At 39.1% G+C, this 21,993-nt stretch overlaps 1 protein-coding gene across 2 annotated transcripts in view; it reads right to left on the bottom strand.

Annotated features, from left to right (window-relative positions):
- Nucleotides 1-11,861: 11,861 nt before the first annotated feature.
- Nucleotides 11,862-21,993, bottom strand: part of LOC101155942 (glutamate receptor ionotropic, kainate 5) — a 250,105-nt gene continuing 239,973 nt past the window's right edge. The window contains exons 19-21 of one of the 2 annotated variants that reach the window (XM_023960344.1): nt 20,632-20,760; nt 19,189-19,310; nt 11,862-15,969 (exon numbers count right to left, since the gene is read on the bottom strand). In XM_023960344.1, the coding sequence (XP_023816112.1) occupies nt 15,220-15,969; nt 19,189-19,310; nt 20,632-20,760 (1,001 nt within the window). In that variant the 3' untranslated portion in view covers nt 11,862-15,219. The remainder of the gene's footprint in view (nt 15,970-19,188; nt 19,311-20,631; nt 20,761-21,993) is intronic. The other variant, XM_023960345.1, reaches the window with a different exon arrangement.

Genomic DNA, 21,993 nt, shown 5'->3' with positions numbered 1-21,993 from the left:
TATTTTGGATCCTTTCATTTGCAATGACCTTCCATCCTGCTGTTCTCATTTTCACCCTTCCAAAGTTTTCTGCCCCCCCCCCCCCGTAAAAACGCTCTAGCAATGGTTTCAGTTGGCTTTTTTTAAAGTTCTGGTAAAACCGGCAGGATGACCAGCAGCCGTATAAGTGACAGTATTTTTGTAAGTGGATGATTTATTCTGAAGTCAAGCTACAGCATTAGTCTTTATCCACACCTTTACAGGTGCAGCCGATCTAACCTGTTGGCTACTCATCATCACTATTGACTTTCGCTCTGCCATCATAAAGCTGAGGGCACAAAGGTTCAACACAGTCTTTTTGTTTTTTCTAAAACAAAAGGACCGTCACTGTAAATGGGGACTAATTTTAGTCTTGTTGGCATCAAAAATCTGATAACAGAGAAGCTTGACTTTAAAAAGATTACTATCAGTAACTCCTGGTCTGCATGCGAGTTTACTATCTAAGAGTTTCCGTTACTTTCGAAACCCAGACCTGTTTGCTCTTCGTAGACATGCCGGAAGAGCGTCATTATGGTCACCGTGGAAGAAAATATGTCTGCAACAAAAACACTATGTTGCAACTGTTGTTTGTTTGTTTGTGAGAATGAAACAGCGGTTGCTTTGGAAACGCAATGCTGCTTCGAGTCTCATATCTTGCTGATGTGACTTCCAACTGCTGTTTTTTATTTCTTTTATTGCGCATGCGCAGATACATGCTGGAAAGCTTTATGGAGAGTAATGTACATGTGTTAATCTAATAGCTCATTATTAATGAATGAAGAACATCAGATATTGATGGATATGTGATGTGTACAGCATTCAGAGCTGCATGTCTGGTGTTATTCATAAACAGAGCCAAACTGCTTCATCTGGGTTTAAAAAGCTGCTGTAAAGCAGCAATAAAGAGCAAACTGCAGGCGCTTGACTGAGTATTTCATGAAACCAGTTTGTTTCAGCTTTAGGGGAGGTCTAGATGTTTTTAAACAACAATCCAACATGTCTGAGTGTCTCATTCTCTCAGCTTCTTCACTCCTTAACCACTCAAAGGTGTTCCAAATAAACATTGAAGGACTAATTGCCCCAAAAAATGGAAATATTAGGAATCCGACATGCACATGGATGACAGACAGCTTCCGCTGTCTCCACTTGAAATAAAAAAATGTAAATATAGAGTGGTTTAAGAATAATAAGCTAAGAGGAAGTAAAACTGTCTGTTGATGGAGTAAAAACAGAAGAAGTTTCTAAATTTAGATTCCTTAACTTTTGACGAGCATTTGTCCTGCAAGCCCCATATACAATATAATAGTAAATAAAAAAGCATATTAAATAAAAACACAAAGATTTTGGAAGAAAGAAATAGTATTAATCACTAAACACGTCACACTCAAACATGTTTCTGCCAACTCCCTGGTTAACTTCAGCAGTAAACCAAAAAAGCGTAAACTGTTGTTTTGGATCATTTTAGAATAAATCCTGGAAATGTTCTCCACAGTTTTTTCTATCTTCAAAGTTTAGCTGACTACAGTTCCAGTAGATCAACAACAAGAAGATAGTAAACGAAGACACAACAACTCCTCAGTAACCCTTGTGCTATCCTAGGCACTTTAACATTGGGAGTTGGGTCATTTAGACCCACTACTCAGTGCTCTGAACCTTTTTCTTCAATGATTTGTGATCTTCACTGGTGTCCATGGATTACATGAAATCTTTCCACCTTTATCCACCTTTGTCATGGTAGGGAGAACACGTCAATGTAAGGGGGGGGGGGGGGGGGTCATCTAAGATAGCACAAGGGATAAACCCCCCCCCAGTCCTTCCATCTAAACTGATAACATTGCTTCCCACAGACTATCTCTACGAACCGACTTTTTCCATACAACATCCAGTACGGCTTCTCCATCATGCTAGCAGGAAGTCATGCAACGTCACATAAACTGATAGACATTTTTGTGATATTCCTTTACTTTTATCCACGATTATTTTTAAATTGGCAACTATATTTAAAGCATTTTTTTTTCAAAACTTATTTCATTATACTGAACTTGAGTCTAAATTTTTTCATCTATGAAAAACATTTTACTGTAATTAAAAGTCCAGATTTTTCTGGAGTTTTTGGAGCGATAACTACATTTCCTGAATAGTATTTTTACTACGCTCCACTGCATTTATAAAGATCGTGAATCAGCGATCTTGGACATCGCAAAATATTTTTTCTTGAATTTTTGCGAAAAGATTGCAAATATATTCCCTTGTGTGTGTAATGATAGAGAGGTCTTAAAAATGTAACACCAGACGACCTGCAAATAACACACACTCTTTCACATACAGTAAATCTATGGTCGCTTACCCGATCACCGTGAATTAGCTGATTCTGATGTGGAGAAAAGCAAATTTACCTCTTGGCTTCCCACCACTATGCAACACATTACTCATGTCAACTATTGCTGCTTTTCTCTGTTTCAGAACCTGCTGGAATTACGTGAATTTTGTCATTGGTTGAAGAGTTACAGTAATAATACTGAAGCCAAAGCTTGGGGTGTCAAAAGGTTAAATGCCACATCGGTCATGGGGGGTATTCCAGGAGGCATGTTTAAACTACCCTGACTTTAAGCCTGAAGTCTGGCTCAAATCCGCCTGAACTTGCTTACTCTGGGTATGTTGGTTCCAAAATACCGGATATGAGTTAGTTAGTTACGCTCGACTTGGTAACCCTGGGTTAATGCGGGTGCACAGCAAGTACATAAAGACATTCTCAATAGATCACTGATTTCCGGAGTCACCATGGAAACGCGTGGAGAACAAAAGAGAGCGCTATACTACAGTGAGACGGAGTCGGAGATTTTAATGACGGTGTATGAAGATTATACGTCCATCAAAAAAAGTAATACGGCTGCATCATCAGCAAAAGAAAGAGTTTCTGCTTGGAGAAAAAGAACAGACAAAGTAAACGCACGAGTTTCTGATATATATATATATATATATATATATATATATATATATATATATATATATATATATATAGAACTTATCCAACTTAAATGAATTACTTCAATTGGTAACAAGTAATTGAGTTAAATTTCTTCAAAAAATTATTACTAATTTCTTATGTCTTTCCAACTCAATATTTTTTTAACAACTGAAATTTACATATTTATCTAACTAAATGCAATATTACTCCAATTCAATTAAAGTTTTTCCATCTTAATTTATTGTAATTCATGAACTCTAATATGTCTAAATTTGAGCCTGCAGATATACTCATCTTTATAACAATAAAATATATTAAACAAGAGGTCTTTGAGACATGTATCTATAGGCAATTTCTCTGAATTTCATCATTACACCGCTTCATAGTAGGGGTGCTATATAGACTCATCCTCTCCCTCCCTCTCACTCATGGTGCAGAAAGAATTAAATATAACAGTACAAATAACTCGGCAAAACACGGTAAAAAAGCTAAACAACTAAACACATTTGGTCAAAAACCCACACTTAAACCTAAATCCGTCCAGCCAAGCAAAGGGAATGGTATCCCACAATTCCTTGCGGTGCCGATCTAACAGCAGCACCAAAGTTACACCTACTTAATTGAATTAATTTAAATGAAAGTAAAATAAATGTCTGATAACTATTTGTTATTTTTAAGCTCACTTAACTAAAAAGAATTGATTTATCTTAACTAAAGCAAATAATTAAGTTAGATCAAAGTAAAAAGGTTTATCTTTCCAACATCCATACGTGGTCTTATCATCCTCTCACGGTGGAAAAAGTATTTTCTGAGCTTCATCCACTAAATCATCTTCAAATGGACACGCCATGCTGCTTCACCTCTCTGAAAACAAACTAACCTTCAACTAAACCTGCTCCGGACCAGGTTATGTTCAGAGCATGAGTTGCCAGGGGAACTAAGCATACCCTGAAACATACCTCTGTTTTTGGAACCGAAAGTGGTGGTTGTACACTTCTTTAGGCTCAAACTTACCACGGGAGCTAGCATAACCTGCTTTCTGGATTACCCCCCCTGCTCTGTCACAACAGCGACTGTTTAGTACAATCGTCATCAGTGTGAAAAAGAAACAGGCAACTGCAAGTGGTGTTTGTGGTTTGTGACATGCAATTCTTCTCATGGCAGTTTTTCTTTGACCTGTATGCAAAACGTACTTTTTATGTACATAATCTGTGAAAACGCATAAGACTTGCTAAATTTCAAATCCCGCAGGAGTTTGTGGTCATGTTGTAATTGTATTGCATGCTTGCGGTTTGATACTCTGCAATGTTTTGTTGTGTGTTTATTAGGGTTTTGAAGGGTTTGTGTTGGTAACTTGAGCAGTGCCTGACACCTGAGGAGGGGGAAAACCACTGACTGTATGTGAGAACTTGACTTCAGTTAGTGTGACGTCAACCGATAGAAAGTAGTTTACTTCCAGCTCTAATGAAGTAAAGCCATTTTATTCACCATTTTTTACGATATTTTTGCCATGTTGGTCTGACTCAATGTTTCCCTGACAACCACTCTGCAGCAACCAGGAGTGAGTTTGTTGGACCCCTACCTCTTTAAAACGAGCTACACGAAATCGGTCAATCAAACAACACTGGTGTCCGGGTGAATATTCTGATTGGCTGCAGGGTGTGGAGTCTAGGCATTCCAAATGTGGAAATAAAACATGTCGGTAGTGCCAATAACGGCTCAGTGAGGGATGTTTTTAACCAATCTGAAGTCAACACAGATTCCAGAGCAGATTGTTTCCTTGAAAAATCAGAGTTGTTTTTTACAGAACCATGGGAACTAAACAATGGTTTCTCAAGAACTATTTTTGGTATGAAATGTAAAAAAAAATTAGGTTGTAAAACGCACCCAGACACACTCTTGTATGTTGGGTGTGTTTGTCTGTGAGTGTGTGATGCAGCAGGTACGGCAAACGGGCCTGAACCTGCCGTCATATTTCCTTGAGAATGTGAGTAACTGTGATTCATGCACGGAAGAGGAGGCGGAGTTATACTGGAAATAGTAACCAGTGAAAAATGTCCCTTAAACCCCCACCTATAAAGCTCTCAGACTTTCTAATTCGAGCAGACTTTGCAAGTTGGACAAACCCTGATGCAATCAAATTTTCCAATTGTGTGAATGCACTTTTAAAGTTGAAACATTTTTGCTAGCACTTTGGAACATGCTAGCACTTGTTCCAGAGTGCTAGCATTTAAATAGTATCGCCGAAGGCATACAGCCACATTGAAAGATACGGACTGTATTCATTTGAGAAATGGTTGCTACTTGATTCTCAAAACATTTTTATCCATAAAAAAGGCAGAAAATAAATAAATATGTAACTTTTATTTTACACAGCTCTGCATCCCCCCTCTGTATGGTTACTTGAAAAAAATGTGACCTATATGGGCTGTGGGAGGAAGTCAGTTTTTAGAAACCCACACATGCAAGGCACCACAATGCACACAAAGGCGTTGAGAACCATCACAGCAGCTGCAGTTACAACTAGAGCTTTCAAGAGGCTGCTCTGCAAATTCTTTTACAAAGTTGTTATGTACAAGTTGGAACGCCCTCAAATCAACTGTTTTAAAGAAGAGGAAAAAAGTTTTGAAATCAAAACAGGGCCAAAGACTGGTCCTCTGAGCATAGATAGGCAAACTCAGGTAAAACAATAATCAATGCTCTTTTTCTTTTAGTTAGAAGTAGCGGAAAGTTGGCTCATTGGTGCTTGAGATGTCCAAACAGTCCAAATAGCTTACATAGGCAGGGACCTAATGGAAAAGCATTTAGTTTAAGTGCATACAAATAAGTCTGACATCGCAGCGAAGAAGACGGACATCAATACCAGAGCTGGTGATTGAGCTTTGGGACTTGTAACATGCACGCTCTGCTGCACCTGTGTGGGGTTAAAAGGTACTGACAGTAATGAGAAAATTGAGAAAAACAAACACTATAGTAGTTTGTTGGCTAGACCTTTTTTTTTCAACCTCTTTACCAACAACCAGTTTGGTTTTGGCCTCAGTTTTTTAAAAGATAGTATCAGTTTCCACTGCAGGCAGAAAAAACCATTAGAGGGCTTGTAGCCTGTTGTTTAATGGGAAATGAAGGATATTGATCTTGCGTCCAACTTCCAAGAAAGGAAGTGATGAAGCACATCTTTCTGAAATATTGAGCTTCCTCTTTAGGTTATTGTGACTAAAGGTTGGATGGCTTCACTTGAAAGAACAATGTGTGCATTGTGTGTTTGTACAGATGTCTAAATGTACACAAGTGGTCTTATTTATGGTTTTTGCTGCTCTTTTTGGGCTTTTTTCTTCAGTTTGGATGCAACTTTCTTAGGTGTCCTATGAACAGTTTGGCGATATATTCATCATGCAATTTTAGCTTGGAATATTTGCGGATAGATTACGCTCTCGCTTTTATCAGCCAGGACAAAAAGGTGTCATTATGGACGTATATCTACTAGTTTAGTCAGTGCTTGGTTGGCGCCTCCGTCACCGATATGCAGGCAACCCAGGCCAACATACACACAGCAGCATGTCTAAACGACTATAAAATCTCTGTCAAATCACGAGACCAGCAAATATGTCTCCCTTCCAGCAGTAAGAAAAAATAAAAAAAAAGCATTGGACAGGTTTTGATTTGATCGATGGTCAGATATAAATTGTCCTAAAACAGATGGGCTGTAAGAGCTGAAGACCAAATTAGCTTTTATTGTCAGCAAAATATCCACAATTGCAACTTGCACTGGCCACCAAAAGTGAACAAACCAAAAATCTTTTATCTACTCAATCCATTGACTGTACATACGAACTATTCTGAGTGACCCCTCCCCCCGGCGTCCCAAATGGGAAGTTGGCTCCAAGAAGCCAAAATCCCATTGACTTTGATTGAGAAATAAACTGCTGTCACTCAGTCATTTGTTTGTTTATCTCTTGTGCTGTCCTATGGGGTCAAGATGACCATTGCTGTGTTCTCCCTACCATGACAAAGGTGGATAAAGGTGAAGAGGATTTCATGTAATCCATGGACACCAGTGAAGATCATTGAAGAAAAAAAGGTTCAGAGCACTGTCTAGTGGGTCTAGATGACCCAACTCCCAACATTAAAGTGCCTAGGATAGCACAAGGGTTATTGTATGAACACTTCAGGTTTATTACAACACAGATGGTGTTAAAGTGGATTCCTTCCTAAGCCACGCTGACATCTCCTGAAGGAATCTGGACATCTTGATAGGTAATATTACGGAAAAGAAAAGCTTCAGCCAGGGTTGGTCTAATTGCTCGGCATAGTTGTGCCATGAGTCACATTTAAATCTGAATGCCAGAAATGAATCTCTTCTGCTCACTTTGATTCCTTCAGGGATTAGTGTTGACACATCCACAAAATGTAAAAGAAGAAATGTTTACAGGAGGTATTAAGTTGGTATAAGCTCAAACTTCAGTTTCTGTCAGACCCAAACAATAACCAACGTCCACTGAAGGTGAAAATGAAAAGGAAAAAAAATCTCTTATCTGTCAGGATCTGTACAAAAATCTGTCAAAAACTGTACAAAAGGTCCAGTTTTGATCGATTCAGATAAAACGTCTGCTTGATTTTAAGAATTCTGTGATTTTTGGAGAAACTAGAGATTTAAGTTTGTGTAATCAACCAATTTCTTTTATTTATTGTTTGTTTATGTGTTCTCACTTGTAACCCTCGTGGCTGACAAGTTGTCAGGTGTTTGATTAAAACACCATTTTTTAAATTCATGTCATTGATGATTATTGAAAAAAGAAGACCAAATAAAGATGAAAGGTTGTTGTTGTTTTTCACTTATTAATATTTTATCGTTCAGATCTTGTTTTTTGTTTGTATATTGTTATCTTTTGCATTTAATTTTGTGATTTAAGAAAAAAAAGTTCCATACATTTTGTGTTTCAGTCATATTTGCTCAGCTTGTCTGCAGTTGTACTTGAATATTTTCAGCATAAAGTCAGTATAACCGGAATAAAATGTACAGAAATATCAGAGGCTCTATGCTTTTACTTCCATCAAGTATTTACTTTCGGCAGAAACATAAAATCCTAGTGAGAATAAATGATGCTGAAAGATAAGACAAAGTTCTTTCTGCACTTGGATGCAAATCTTCATTTTTATTTGTTATTTGAACGTTGTGACAATCCAAGTTGGACTGAATTGTGGTGTTTTTACATTCTCCACACCTATTACTCATCTAAACGCAAGTATTTTAAGTACAACATAAAAGTCTGTTGCACATAAATGAAATAATCAGAAACGTTGTATCCAATGAAGAAAAACATCGAGGAGCTTTCTGCAATCATGACACTTCCTGAAATTCCTGTAGCACAGTTTGTTACATTTATTCTGCTTTGTTTGTTCACATAACTTTCAGCAGCTCAACAGTTTTGATCTAATAATCAAAGGCTTGTATCTCTTTGGTGTATCAGATGGGAACAGTTTGCTCTCAGAAACAGAAGCTTCTGCATCTTCTAACCACAGATTTGACACAAATAAAATAATGATGTTTGTGGTAACTCCAACCAGAGTTCAGCTGTGGCATTTGGGACTGAGGAACTAAAGATGCATGTGGATGTTTTCTGATCAGTGGTGTGATCAAAAACTTCACACAAACTACAAGCAGTGTCCAGTCTGAGTCGTCCTGATGATGTCAAGTGCAAGCAAAAGTTTGTATTGTAACAAAGTGGTCGAGCTCAGCAATGTTGTGTTTTAATCCTGTTTTCTTTTAAGAATAATTATTGATTTTGCAGAGCCTGCTGCATTGTCATGGTTGTTTGTAAAACAGCTGCAGATGGAGGGATTTTTAACACACAGCAGGGTTTTTTTGTACTACTTTACTGCCCTCTGTTGACTGATATCTGTTGATGCAACCTAGGGGAACCGTGGCACTCTTCCCTGACTGAGTATAGGGGCTTCCAGAGGTTCAAGCAGCTCCAGTGTCTTTCATTTTCATTTATTTTCATCATAAACTTTACTAATGACTAATAATTGGTTTTAAACTATATGCATTACCTATTTTTACGAGTATGTGTGACATTCTCTGTGTGGTCCATCATTTGATTTTGATTGGCTCCTGCTCTTCTCAAGATCTACTCTATTCTATTCTATATGACCTAAACCCTCGCAGGAAGTGACATGCCTTAAAACTTAATACATTTATTGGTTGTGCAATGTTGCAAATAAATTTGTAATTCTCAATTTGTCAACAAAAAAATCTTTAACTCTTCAAGAGGATTTGTCCTGCAAAAGAAGCATAAAAAAATAAAAAAATTGGCATAGACACAAAGATTGCTCATCAGTGCTATTATCAAACTTCATAGCTGCTTTATAAACTGCTGTTTCCTTGAAACTGATTTCATTTTTCTGTATTTAACAAAGCAATTCTTTAAACCAAGAAAACAAAAATGTAAACTTAACTGTGTTTGCGGTTTTCTGAGTTATTATTTAGTAAGGTACTATTGTACACAGTTTATCAGCTTTATTTGATCAGGAAAGCTGAGACAAAAGCAAAAAAAGGAAATTGAAAGAAATTGAAAAAAAAAACTGCATAAAAATGTAAAACATCTGTAAGATATAGTGATGAGATAGAGGAAGCTGGGTTTTTACCGTCAGCGATCCAGCTAACAAAAGTGAACTGGGAGTTGTGTGGAAATGAGCATGAGTGGGATTTAGAGCATAGAAACACTGATTTCAGATCTATTAAGCCATTTGGATGAGTGGTAACATGTTTCCAATGAGGAACACTTTAAGTCCAGATGCCATGACTCAACTTCAAGACAACCTTCATCGGTATAGAAAAAGATCCGTCGAGTCCTGTGAGGTTTGGATATCACCAGAAAAAGACTGCTAGTGACGGACGACACTGTCTACAACTCCTGTTACGCCCTATAGGAGATTCTGATACGATTCAGCAAACATTGGGGGCTCGTCCGGGATGTATTTGGTTTTTGTGATGACCTGTGTTTAGTGTTTTATGATTTGGGGGTTGACGTATGTATACTTGTGCAGTTTGCACATTGTAAGACGCATTGTAATGGCTTTATTATCTACTGGTCTGGTTATGTGCTGGACCTCCAAACTCTTGTCAGTGCCAACTATGGAACTACAACTGGAAGCTATGACTGCTGTTCACTAGATCTGTTCAGGTAAAGACAAGTACAAATTGTTTAGCTGGATCAAGAAGGGGTTGAAAAGGGACTCAGGCATGTGAAAGAATCTGTTTTGGTAATCCTAGATCAACAGCACATACCTCAGTGTCGGAGAGTCGGATCTCTTCATTGCATGTGACGGAACCATAGTTTATAAGGTTAATTTTAAGAATGTTGCAGTTTTTATATTTTAAAAAGAAGAATGATCTATGTCTAAGTGGCTGAAATGATGATAAGACAAAATGATTCAAATATTGCAGCAATTTGCATGTTTAAAACAAAAAAAGTGAGTTATCTGTTAGGATTGTTGGTTAAATGGAGCGATATTGCGAAAGAACTAAGTGATTTTTTGAAAGAAAATGTTACAAATTTAAGCCTCTTAGCCTAATCTCATCTATCAAAGAAACAAAAGAGAGGGTAATGAGGAAAAAAACAGCTACTTTCAAGATTAAATGTTGTGCATGAGTTCACATCATTTCAGTAAAGTGACCTGCTTGTAATGCTCATTTGTTAAAAACAAGAATAAACAGAAAGGCAGAGGCATAAATGTGATAGCGACATAAAAATGCTCTTTAAATGCAGTGGGCAGTTGAGTCTGAGGCTCTTTAAATTCATACATATACACTTAAGCTTCTGCTGACTCATAGTTTCTGAATGGCAATAGTTGCCCATGCAACTAAAATTGCAACTTGGAGGATTTTTGAATGACTGTGCGACACTTTTTATGGTTTAATATGCTGTGAAACTCATTTTTGTTTTTCTTATCTCCGTCATTTACACGAGTCTTTCCCCACATTCAGACCACTGCAGTCTAGTTTTTGCATTTTTCTGATCTCCACTGAGACTTGTTCAAGCCCGTTTGTTAATTATTACAGAAACACGCATCGACTTTGCAACACCTGCCTTCGGGGAGGGATGGGCAAAAGCAAACCTAAGACCTGGGCAGGGAGAGTGTTTATCCAGTACAGTCGATAAAAGCGTGATGCCTTTACAATTAAATCCTTTGGCTTAACTTGACGCTAGGAAAGTCCAAAGAAGATGTGTTGCGTGATGTGCCATGTCGGGTGAGAAAAAGCAGGTTTTAACTGGAATTTCATCGGTAATGAGGAGGATTTTCATGCTGAATTTTCAAGTTTAAATTTGAAAGATGGGTAACAAGTGTGAAGATATGTTGAGTAAACAGTATGTCAGTACATTAAAAACATGTTTTTTATGTAGCAGGTCCTAAATACACTATAGGAATGTGGAGAATGTTAATATCTGTCCTTAAAAACTGATCTTTTGCTCTGTTTTCAAAGCGCTCCTAGTAGTTTTTTAATTTCTTGGGACATATATCTGCAGAGGGGCAGGAGCTAGTTAGAAAATTGCCCTTGAGCTGTGGGCAGGACCTTTGCCCACAACTTTATCCCCTTCCCATTGTTATGAGCTAGGACCAGCTTGTGGCCTCCCCAGAGTAGTTTCTACGTGACAAATACAATCTTTTTCAAGGGGCATTTTTTTGTCTGCTCCTGATTCACATCGATTTGTATAAAGAAATACTCAGAAATGCAATTTTGAACTAAATGTTTTCTTATATGTCCTCCATCATCAGAAAAACGCCACATGAACATGTAAGAAATACCAAAAAATACAATTTTCATAGGAGTGGGTCTTTAAAAGCAAAAGAAAATCGCCACAATGACAACAAATTGTGGTTAAATTACCTCTTTTTTTGCATTTAATTTTATTTAAAAATTGTCTATATATTGAACATTAGAGGGAGCTCTCCCTCATACAGTAACCCCACATGTCAATAATAATGATGTTAACGATAACAAGAGAATATTCTGATTTTATCCTCTCTGCCTTGCTGAATGCTGAGCACTGCTGGTACAAACGTGAGCAGAAAAACTCAAATGAGACACTAAAAAAAGAAAATATTGGACTTGCTTGACAAAACTATGAGAACATCCCAGAAACGTTCAACTCCCATGAACGATGAACCTCTTTCTTTAGCTCCGAATGCAGCCATAAATGTGTAGAAGTCGCACAAAGGTAAACAAATACACACTCTCACACACGCATTTGCATTAACACATAAAAATCAATTTTCCATTAATGTTTCTTTCAGCTGCAGCCTCATTTGTTTTTAAAGAAACCAACTGTGTTTTTTAATCAAAAAATACATGACAAAAACATCCAGGCACTGATCTTCAAAGCAATGTTTCATTTGCTCTCGTCCCAGTAAAGCGAACAGGTAGGACCGACATTCATCACCCGCACTTTCATGTTGCGTGGTCGCTCCGTGTGATTCATCTGTGGGTGGATTGATCCCAGAGAGCAGCATTGGTTGACAGGCGACCTTCAGATTTGAGTCAGCCTGGCTTGGCGATCAATCTGCCGTGACATCATTTGAAAAAGACTCAAGGTTACAATGGAAAAGAGAGAGAGAGAGAAAAATAAAAAAGGAACAAGAGCATTATTTAGATTGGACCTGGCGACAGGGAGGAAATTATAATCATAAACTTGTACATTTATTCTTTTTTTTTCAGTTAACCCTCCAAGTTTACAGTGAAAATGTGTTTTGTATGAGCATGTGCATAAACCGCACAACACCCAATCGCCTAAAAAGTAGCTTGAAAACAGACCTAAACTAGATGAACTATGCTGAGGTAGTTCTTCACCGCCTAGGAGCCACATGGAGGTTTGGTCATTCGCTACCTATGGTCTCTTCAGGCATAACCTGTGCTAGGTTCACTGACCTACTGTATATCCAAATGATTTGAATTTAGAAATGGAAAGCAAAGCTTTTCACTCTTCATGTCTACAAAACAAAATAAAATAAGTACTGCTAAATCTCTTAAGTTGCTGGACATGGGAGAAAGCAGAATTTAAATGAGATAAAAAAATAAAAATAAAAAACTGGATCACAGCACAAAATCTGACTTATATCGTAGTCACAACTTCCCCTATGGGTGGACACCGGCATGCGGGTGGCCCACGCAACATTATAAGGTTGTAGACCGCTTGGTGAGCCATGATATTCATGCATGTCTTTTTCAACGGCCATGCTGCAGGCAACAGGTCCTACCGAGCCCCTTTACAACACGCAAAGGTGAAGTAGGCAAGACGCAGGCACGTAGTACGGAATTTTCCTATTTTCAACCCCCTTGAAACCTGTGCACTGCACAAGGGCCTGTTAGTGCTGCTTAAGTAATACATGTGTGATCCGTGCTTGCAGCCTGGCGGTTAGAAAATAGAAAATTAATCAGCGTGTAGTACACCCTATGGGCGACCAATGGCAACCGACATATGACCTGCACACCCCAGTCTTCCGGCATTTTGGCGCAGTCAGTCAGGAGCCAGCACTCGCACCGTATCAACGACAAATACGACATGATGCACTAACCGCACACACAACAATCCTATGTTCCTTTTTCAGTGAAGTCCCTTGAGGAGCTTGAAGGGGAATAGTAAGACACACCTGTGCTCCCTGTAAGATGCAGCCGCTCATCTCTACAACCTTCAATGAACCAGGACAACCCAAAAAACCCACAGTACCGGTGCGGGTTAAATCCCTGCATGTGACTAAGCATCTAGAAAATGAAATATGAGAAGTTTTAGTCACATCGAAAGAAAACACAAATTTAAAAAAAAAACTGGAAGTAAAAGTATAATTTTCCAAAATACTTTGGTTTTATGTTCTGATTTAGAATTTGAGAGAGAATTAAGCTGCAGTATAGGCTGATGAGCTTTTTTTCAAACCTCCTCTGGGTCCAGTAAAACAATTAGACTTTTACTACAAAACACAACAGCCAAAGGGTTTCAAATCGGAATAAAACGTTTCAAAATAAACGCTGAATTTGAAATGACTTATTTGGCAAATGTAGAGTAAAAGTAATAATTTAAAGTCTAAGTTAATGAAGAGAACCCCCCACAAATGTCTCTTTTCCATCACAGTTTTAACCGGTTTTAACATCTTTTCTCATTTTCAGATTTTTTCATTTATTTTGCTGACATCACTGCATAAACGCTTTCGCATCAGATTGAGATTATATTAAAATCCTTTTTACCACGACAGAAACTTCCTTCCAGTTTAGCCGCTTGTTCCTAAAAATTTAAAACAAACTTAATTTATGCCTGCTAATGCCTGACACAAGCCAGCAATGCACTGAAAACAGGGGTCACCTTTACATTTCATGAATGCACCTTTGAAAATTACATTTGTGGTTAAGTTTATAAAAAAATAGGTGTCAAAGTGACATCTTTAGGGTTATTTGCACTCACCTGCAGACCTACTGTTATTAGGTGTATCAGGTATTGGACAGTAGATAAAAACTGTCTTTATGCTGACATAGAAAGAATCTAACTTAAATTCTTTTCTTTTTTTTTTTATTGTGAAAATTGACTTTCTGAGGGGCTTTGTGTTCTGTGATCTTCAGTCAGTCTCAATATTTTTACAAAAATAAGGAACTCTTCCTTCCGTTTCACGTCTTAATGTCATTTTCTGCATACTTGATAAACTGAAGAACTACCCCAGCACAGTCGGTCACACTTCTGGTTTGTTAATAATGTTTTTGTGGGTTTTTTGTCCTTGCGGCTCACAGCACCAGACGAGAGGAGTCTGTACAAACACAGACGGTGCCTGTAAGAGCTACATCATCCACAGACTGACAGAAAATCATAGGAACTGTACAGCTTCTCTGCTATGTTGGTCACTTCATTTACAAACACCTGGAGTCCATCAATAAAACTCCAGAAGGCCGAGCGGAGTCCTTTCTAAAGATCAGCAGGAGGTACGAGGCCGATTACGGACTTAAAGCCGCGTCTTGTTTTTCCGTTTTGCAACCCCCTCAGTCGATTTTATCCTTCAGAGGTTATTTTTAATACCCTTGTCAACCAGGTTAGAGCAATTGAATGCACACCTCCCTGTGTTAAGGTTGCTAGTTTGATCCACTTGAGTAAATGACCTTTTGACCTCCAGAAAACTTCAGAGTTTAGACTTTTTTTGGGGCCAGAGGTACAGTTCCATCTCCATAGATTCAAGTCTTTTAGTCAAAGTTTAGCTCAGTTGTGCCCCCCAAGTAAGTCTGCGGGTGTTTTGGGAGGGGGCATGGGCCTTGGAGGGGGTGCGGGTTTGTTTTTGCCCCGTAGTGGGCTTCCCGCCCCTCCGTCGCTGTCAGCTCTGTCGGCTGGCATTGCAGGTGGAGGTGGCGGCAGGCGGGGCAGAGACATGGAGCCCAGGTGGTAGTGGAGATGGTGGTGTGGGTTGTGGCGGGGGTGGTGACCAGGCATTGCCATGGACGGGGGGATGCGAGAGCCGGAGGACGCGGAGGAGGATGAGGAAGGGGGAGGAGGAGGGGGTGGGGTGAGGGTGGTGGGCCGCAGGCTCTGGATGCGTCTGCATTCTTGGCAGATGCGAACATTGCTGCAGTTCTGCAGGAAGCTGCGCGGCGGGGCAGGGGGGGGAGCCACAAGAGCCGACGCAGGCGGGAGCGTGCCGCTGGCGTCGCACCCCATTGCGTCTTCCAGCAGTCTCTGCGGTCCTGGGCCCAGATCCGGTCCCCCTCCCATGCCTCCCCCGAGTTCTGCCAGGCCTCCCGTCAGCGGGCCGGTGCCGCTGTAAAGTTTCCCGTTGCTGAGGCGCATCCCTCGGACGAGCCGCAGGGGACGAGGGCCAGCCAGAGCCAGGCGGGACGGGTGACGTAAAACTCCACCTCCCATGCTGCTTAGGGGTCGGCGCCGGCGAGATCGGGAATTCTTCTTACACGAGACGGCGTTCCGAAACTCTGTCAGCATCTCCTGACAAACAGAGGCCTGACAGATAAGCAGAAACAGGCTAAAGTAAACAAAAACTAGCTTGCAGCTACTTCACTCCATCTCAGTTTTCCTTCTTCCTCGGTTTCTAGACATCAATTATTGACAGTTCGTTTAAACCTTTTAACATTCTGTGAGAAATCTAAATATGCAAACAAGTTAAAATAATTCTATTTAAAGGCTCAACATTGTGTTTTTGTTAAAGATCACTTAACAACTTCATTGCAATTAGAGACAAATGAGTGAGATCATATCAGCTGCTTCAGTCCCTGAAAGGAAAAGCCCAAAAGATTATCGTGTGGGGAGAAAAAAAATGATACTCTCTTGCAAACGTCTAACAATGCAAATTAGGAACAACAGATTCATTAAAACAGAAAGCGTGCAAACCCTTATAAGCTGTTTTGTTTGCTTGATCGACGGGAAAGGCGTCCCAAACAAAAGAGCTGCTCCCAGAAACAATGAACAGCCTATAAGGCCTGTTCAGACAGGAGAGGCTGACAGATGTTTTAGTCGGCCATCTACAGTACGGAGCGTGTCAAAACAAAATGTGAAGGTTGTAAAACAGAAACCAATGAAAGCATCAAGACTGAAGGGAAAATGTATTACCAGGCTGCAGGGAAAGATATAGAAAACAGTTTGACACAAAAGTCGATACTGGGGACAAAACTGTAAAATAAATACAATGAGATTTTATGAATCATATCACTGAAATGGACGGAATAAATCTATGAGGAAGAAAACTAGATTGATTGATTAAAAGAGAGAGATCATTTAAAAAAAGGGTATGCCAAGTTAGTAAAAAAAAAGTGAGATTTTCCCGTTGATGCAAACATTTTGACACAGTTTGAGAAATTTGCATGTTGCATGCGTGGGTTTTCTCCGGGGACTCTGGCTTCCTCCCACCGTCCAAAAAACATGCTTCATAGGTCAATTGGTTACTCTAAATTGTCCCTAGGTGTGACTGAGAGAGTGTGTGGGGGTGTGATTGTGGCAGACTGGTGATCTGTCCAGCGTGTCCCTGCCTTCGCCCACGAGTGGCCGGGATAGGCTCCAGCAGCCCCGTGACCCCGATAGGGACAAAATGGGTTTAGAAGATGAATGAACGGAAGATGCGTTTGAGAAATTTGCAGGTTTTTCTTTTTTACAGTCATTCTAATAAAAATGGGGAATAGTTGCAAAGATGTGGCTGCTATTGAAGATATTTGGGCCCCGGCTTTTGAACACTTCTCTAAAGTCCCAGTCCAATTTTAAAAACGTTCCCAGTAGTCTTTTAATAACGATTATGCCGTTTTTAGCCAAAATAAAAACAAATCTGTGACATTTACTAGAACATAGTAGCCGCAGAAGTTCATCAGAAATTCACCTCTGAGTTGTGGGCGAGACTGTTGGCAACCTGCCCCCCTTTCCTTCACCCATAACTGAGCCATATTTACAGTACAGACCAAAAGTTTGGACACACCTTCCCATTCATTTGAATGGGAGGGTGTGTATATTCTCTCCTGCTAGCTTACCGGTACATCCCCTTACAACCCCAACCTAACATAAGCGATTGAACAAAATTGTCCAGCCATACAGCTTTGAACAAGATGCCCTCTTGGACGAGGAAAACAAAGATGTACATGGATGAGGTGGTCTACTAGTGGATGCATCAGAATGGAACGGAACAAGATACAACCTTTTTCAAACTTCTTTTTTTTTCTTCTACTCCTGATTAACAAGAATTTGAAAAAAAATATTCTCAGAAATGCAACTTTAAGTGTAATGTTCCTCATATATGTCCTTCATCAGCAGAAAAATGCAACAACAACATGTTAAAAACACCAAAAACACATTTTTGATTGAAGTGGATCTTTGTTCAAATGTTACCTTCAGTCTTCTTCAAATCTACTTTGCAGATCGGCTGAACAGTTTGGTACACGAATCCTGATCTGCAGCTCTGCATCACTTCTACATCGTTACTTTAATAGGGATTTACAGCTTTCTGACACTGAAGAAAAATGTAGCTAAGCAGAAACTTTGAAATGTATTTTAAAACACTGATTAAAAGACTTAAAACAATCTGGATAAGGATTTCGGCTTTTGTTAGACTGGTCTTTAGCTGAGATGGAGACTTGGACTTGAGTCACAAAAGAAGGAACTCCAGACTTTAATTTAGAACTTGACTTTTGGGGTTGTGAGTAATTTTCATTTAGTTACCTTCATAGCAACACAGTTCGTCCCACAGATTCGATTGGATCTCACACGTTCTTGTGTTTTGGTTTCTCTCATACATGTCATATTATTTTTTCTTGTTTATTTTTTCTCCCCATGTTGCATTTTCTCCGATTTGACTGCCTAATCTCTCAAATTTTGACTTGAACGGATTGATACTTCCATAATTCGACCTTTCAACTTCAAATGAAGATGCTCTAGATTTCATTTCGAGCGGATGGAAACCGCCGGCTTCTTCTGCTACACTTTGTGTCTCGAGGCGGCTTAATGATCCCTGCATTTGTTTCAGCTGTCAGCTTTTTTGGATGAAGTCATGTTTGCCGCCAGCAAGACAAGTGCAACAGCTCACAATGAGTGCAGGAGCTTAATTACACACTCATTTCCATAAGTTGAGGGCATAAAAAATGTTAAAGAAAGAAAATTGGAACATTTACAGAAAGAAAAAGTTCACAACCAGTCTCTCTCTCCTCATAAAATTTTTTTTCGGTGCTTTAACTGTTTTCACCGACTAAACTTTTCTTAGACGTGATTCCTAAAAGAGAGTTCTATTTGTTTGACTTTAACTTTACTCTTTTTTGTGGCTTTCATTCCTTGAGTGAAGATTTATATAGATATGCAAGAAAACCAAAAATGTAAAAAGAAAGTTCATAAAATGTTGAAAAGAAACCAGACAACAACATCTGCAACATTTGGCAAAACAATTGGTGACCTTTTTACACAAGCAGATCACTCTGGTTCAGTTACTCCGTGGCTAATTACTTTTATATGTTTGGTATTTTCATATTCAAATTCATTTATATTTAGACACTTTGTTTGCCAAATGAAATTTCAATGAGAACATACAGAAAAGTTCCTGCTTTGGATAATCAGTTGTTGTAAAGAATGTCAAACTTTTCATTTTTCAACATCATTGAATCCAGTATTTTTATTTTAGAACCTCTCCGTTTTAAAAAGTGATCAGTTTCATGAGGAGGAGGAGATGGAGAGAGGAAGATGATGAAAGATTACCTCGTCTGTTTCCGCGCTGCGACGTGTCGACCACACAAACTCCATGATGGCCACGAAGACGGCGATGATGAGGCCGCAAATTAAGACCACGAAGATCCCGCCAATGTTCTCCATGCCAAGCCCTGAGGAGCAGAGAAGTCATTTCTGGGATCCAAAGCTTCTAAAAGGCATCATTTAATGCTGTTAGAAAAGTTATTTCTATTTTCCATTCTGATTTATTAATAAATAACAGTATTTTTAGGGATTTTTGAATCTCAAAAAGTAGATTCCTAAAGTAAGAAACTGTTGAATCATGTCTGCATCTGACAGAAAGAAAATAAAGGCAAATAAGGAGGAATGCGACACAAACTGTGGCTTCAGGGAGGACAGGGAATCTAACTGCAGCATTTCCATTTCAAGAAAATGTCAGAGCAGCAAGGATTTCAAATCTACTGACATTTAAAAGAAAAAAAAGAAAAACTTTCCACCCCAAGCTGACACGTCAAACACCACCCAGTCCCAGGTCGTCACCTCTTCACCACCCATTAAAATCGCTTGAAGCACTTAAACTGCCACAACCCTTTATCAATGCAGGTTGTTGGTTCTGTAAACTCCTTCCTCAGACAGCTTTATTTGTAACGGTGAGAGATTTTGTGATAATTATAGCTTTACCTGGAGATGGAAATCTGTCAAATCCTTAGCTATACATTTCTCTTAACCCTTGTGCCATCTTAGATGACCCCCCCCTTACATTGACGTGTTCTCCCTACCATGACAAAGGTGGATAAAGGTGGAAAGATTTCATGTAATCCATGGACACCAGTGAAGATCACAAATCATTGAAGAAAAAAGGTTTAGCGCACTGTCTAGTGGGTCTAGATGACCCAACTCCCAACGTTAAAGTGTCTAGGATAGCACAAGGGTTATGAAAAAAAGGGGAGTCTAAAGGTTTTTCTACAAAAAAGAGCTGAAATGCAAAAGTTCTTTTTCTTTAGATATCAGAATTTACATTTCATTGATATTGTTACTTGTGTTTTGATGACATTTTTCTGTTGTGGGAAGAAAATAAATATGACAAAACCTGCAAAACAGACAGAAATTATATTTAAAGGCATCCAATGAAAGTGTAATCCATAAAAAAAAGAAATGGTGGGTGGGACAGCGTCTCCATAAAACGGAATGAACCAAAAATTATTCCAAACAAACCTGTGGAAATATCTATTAAAAAAAAAGTTGTGTATGACTGTGAAATTCCTTATTCCTTACATTTTGTTTATTTTACCTTTTTTTTTTATCAATAAAAGTTATCCAAATGTTTACAGTTGAGACCACAAAAGCCAATCATTCTAAACTCAGTAAAATCCTTGTTATGAAAATGTGACTCATAATAAAACAAGTTAAGAGTAAAAAAATAATTGAACAGAACACGATTGTGTTTTCCTGACATGTTAGACCAGAGCTGACCTTTGGCTCGGTGGTCCTCCTCTTTGGGACACTGTCCTCCCTCCCACCAGCGCCTCTTCAGGATCTCCAGCCTGTTGCTCTCCTGCATCTGCAAGATTCCCAGGGTGATCTCATGTCTGTAAGGAGAGCCTGGGAACGGGAAAACATCAGTCCTCACAACTGCCCTTCAGTGGTAAGACAGTAAAAACTGGTTTTTGTTGTTCATTCGTAGGCCCCCCATTTCATTATAAGCATCTTTTTTTGACTAAACTGACTAACATAGCTATGTTGAGAAAGTTATTTTTATAGTTTTAAGTTAAAACATCTGTTCTGGTCAAATTACAAACCATATTAGCAGCTTCAAAGGCTGCTAGTCACTGAAATTCTGAGCATCCGATCAGTTCAGTCTTGTGTTATTTATTCATTCAGTCTTTATGCTTACTCATAAAACAAATGAGCAAAAGAAATGCTAGCTAGAAGACTCCAATTTGAGATATGGAGGTTGTTGGTTTGAATCCGCCGCTGGCTCATACCAGAAACTCAAGTTTTGTCGACATTTGATTTCAGGAAGAGGAGGTCTTGAAAAAACAAAAATCCCCTTTAGCACTTTCTACATATTTAAACTTCTATGGATTTGGATCTATCGTCTCTGGGAAACTACTCAAGAAAAAAATGTTGCTGTCAAAGCTTGTAGATTTTAAACGGTGTTAGCATGACTAACTTGCGAATACGCCATTTCCCTGTTGCTTGCGTTTTTACCCAAATATTATGCAAATGTCATATATGAATTGTTGGTTCAAGCTGAACGAAACAATATGACATACAATATGATCATAGTCGGAATGTGGGCGTGGTTAACAAAAAGCATCTGTTGCTAACGAATTTTACTTCTGACATTTCTTCCAAAAAATACATCAACCTGTTAGTCACCCCCAGACGACCAAAAAATGAAATGGTTGCTATGGAGAGAGAATCACCAAAAAGTTGTCATTTAAAAAAAACTTTTTTTAAAAAAAAAAGAAATTCTCACATGCAGCTCTAACCAGGGTGGCACAGCAGAAGGGGGAGTAAAGGGGGGTGGAGCAAAGGGCCGCCGAGGGTGTGCGCCTTAATTTTATGACATCATTATAAATTGCATCTGTAATTACATCGGTGGTTTTTACAACACTGCTGTTCCCTGCATCCTGTTGAAAACCGCCAACAGGAATCGAAGGAGATGCAAAAGTCGGCACCTCCTCACACAAACACGTTCACTGCTGTGTGCGGAGGTTTGTGTTGTTGTGCTGAGGAACTACACACAGACGTCTGACAGGAAACTGAGCCTTTTCATGGCAGCTCATCGTGCTCAAACTGTTTCCCAAACGCTGTGATCACCAAAATAAA

This window comes from Oryzias latipes, chromosome 11 (assembly GCF_002234675.1).
Source record: "Oryzias latipes chromosome 11, ASM223467v1".
Lineage (NCBI taxonomy): Eukaryota > Metazoa > Chordata > Actinopteri > Beloniformes > Adrianichthyidae > Oryzias > Oryzias latipes.
This window is presented reverse-complemented; position numbering and strand designations above follow the sequence as displayed.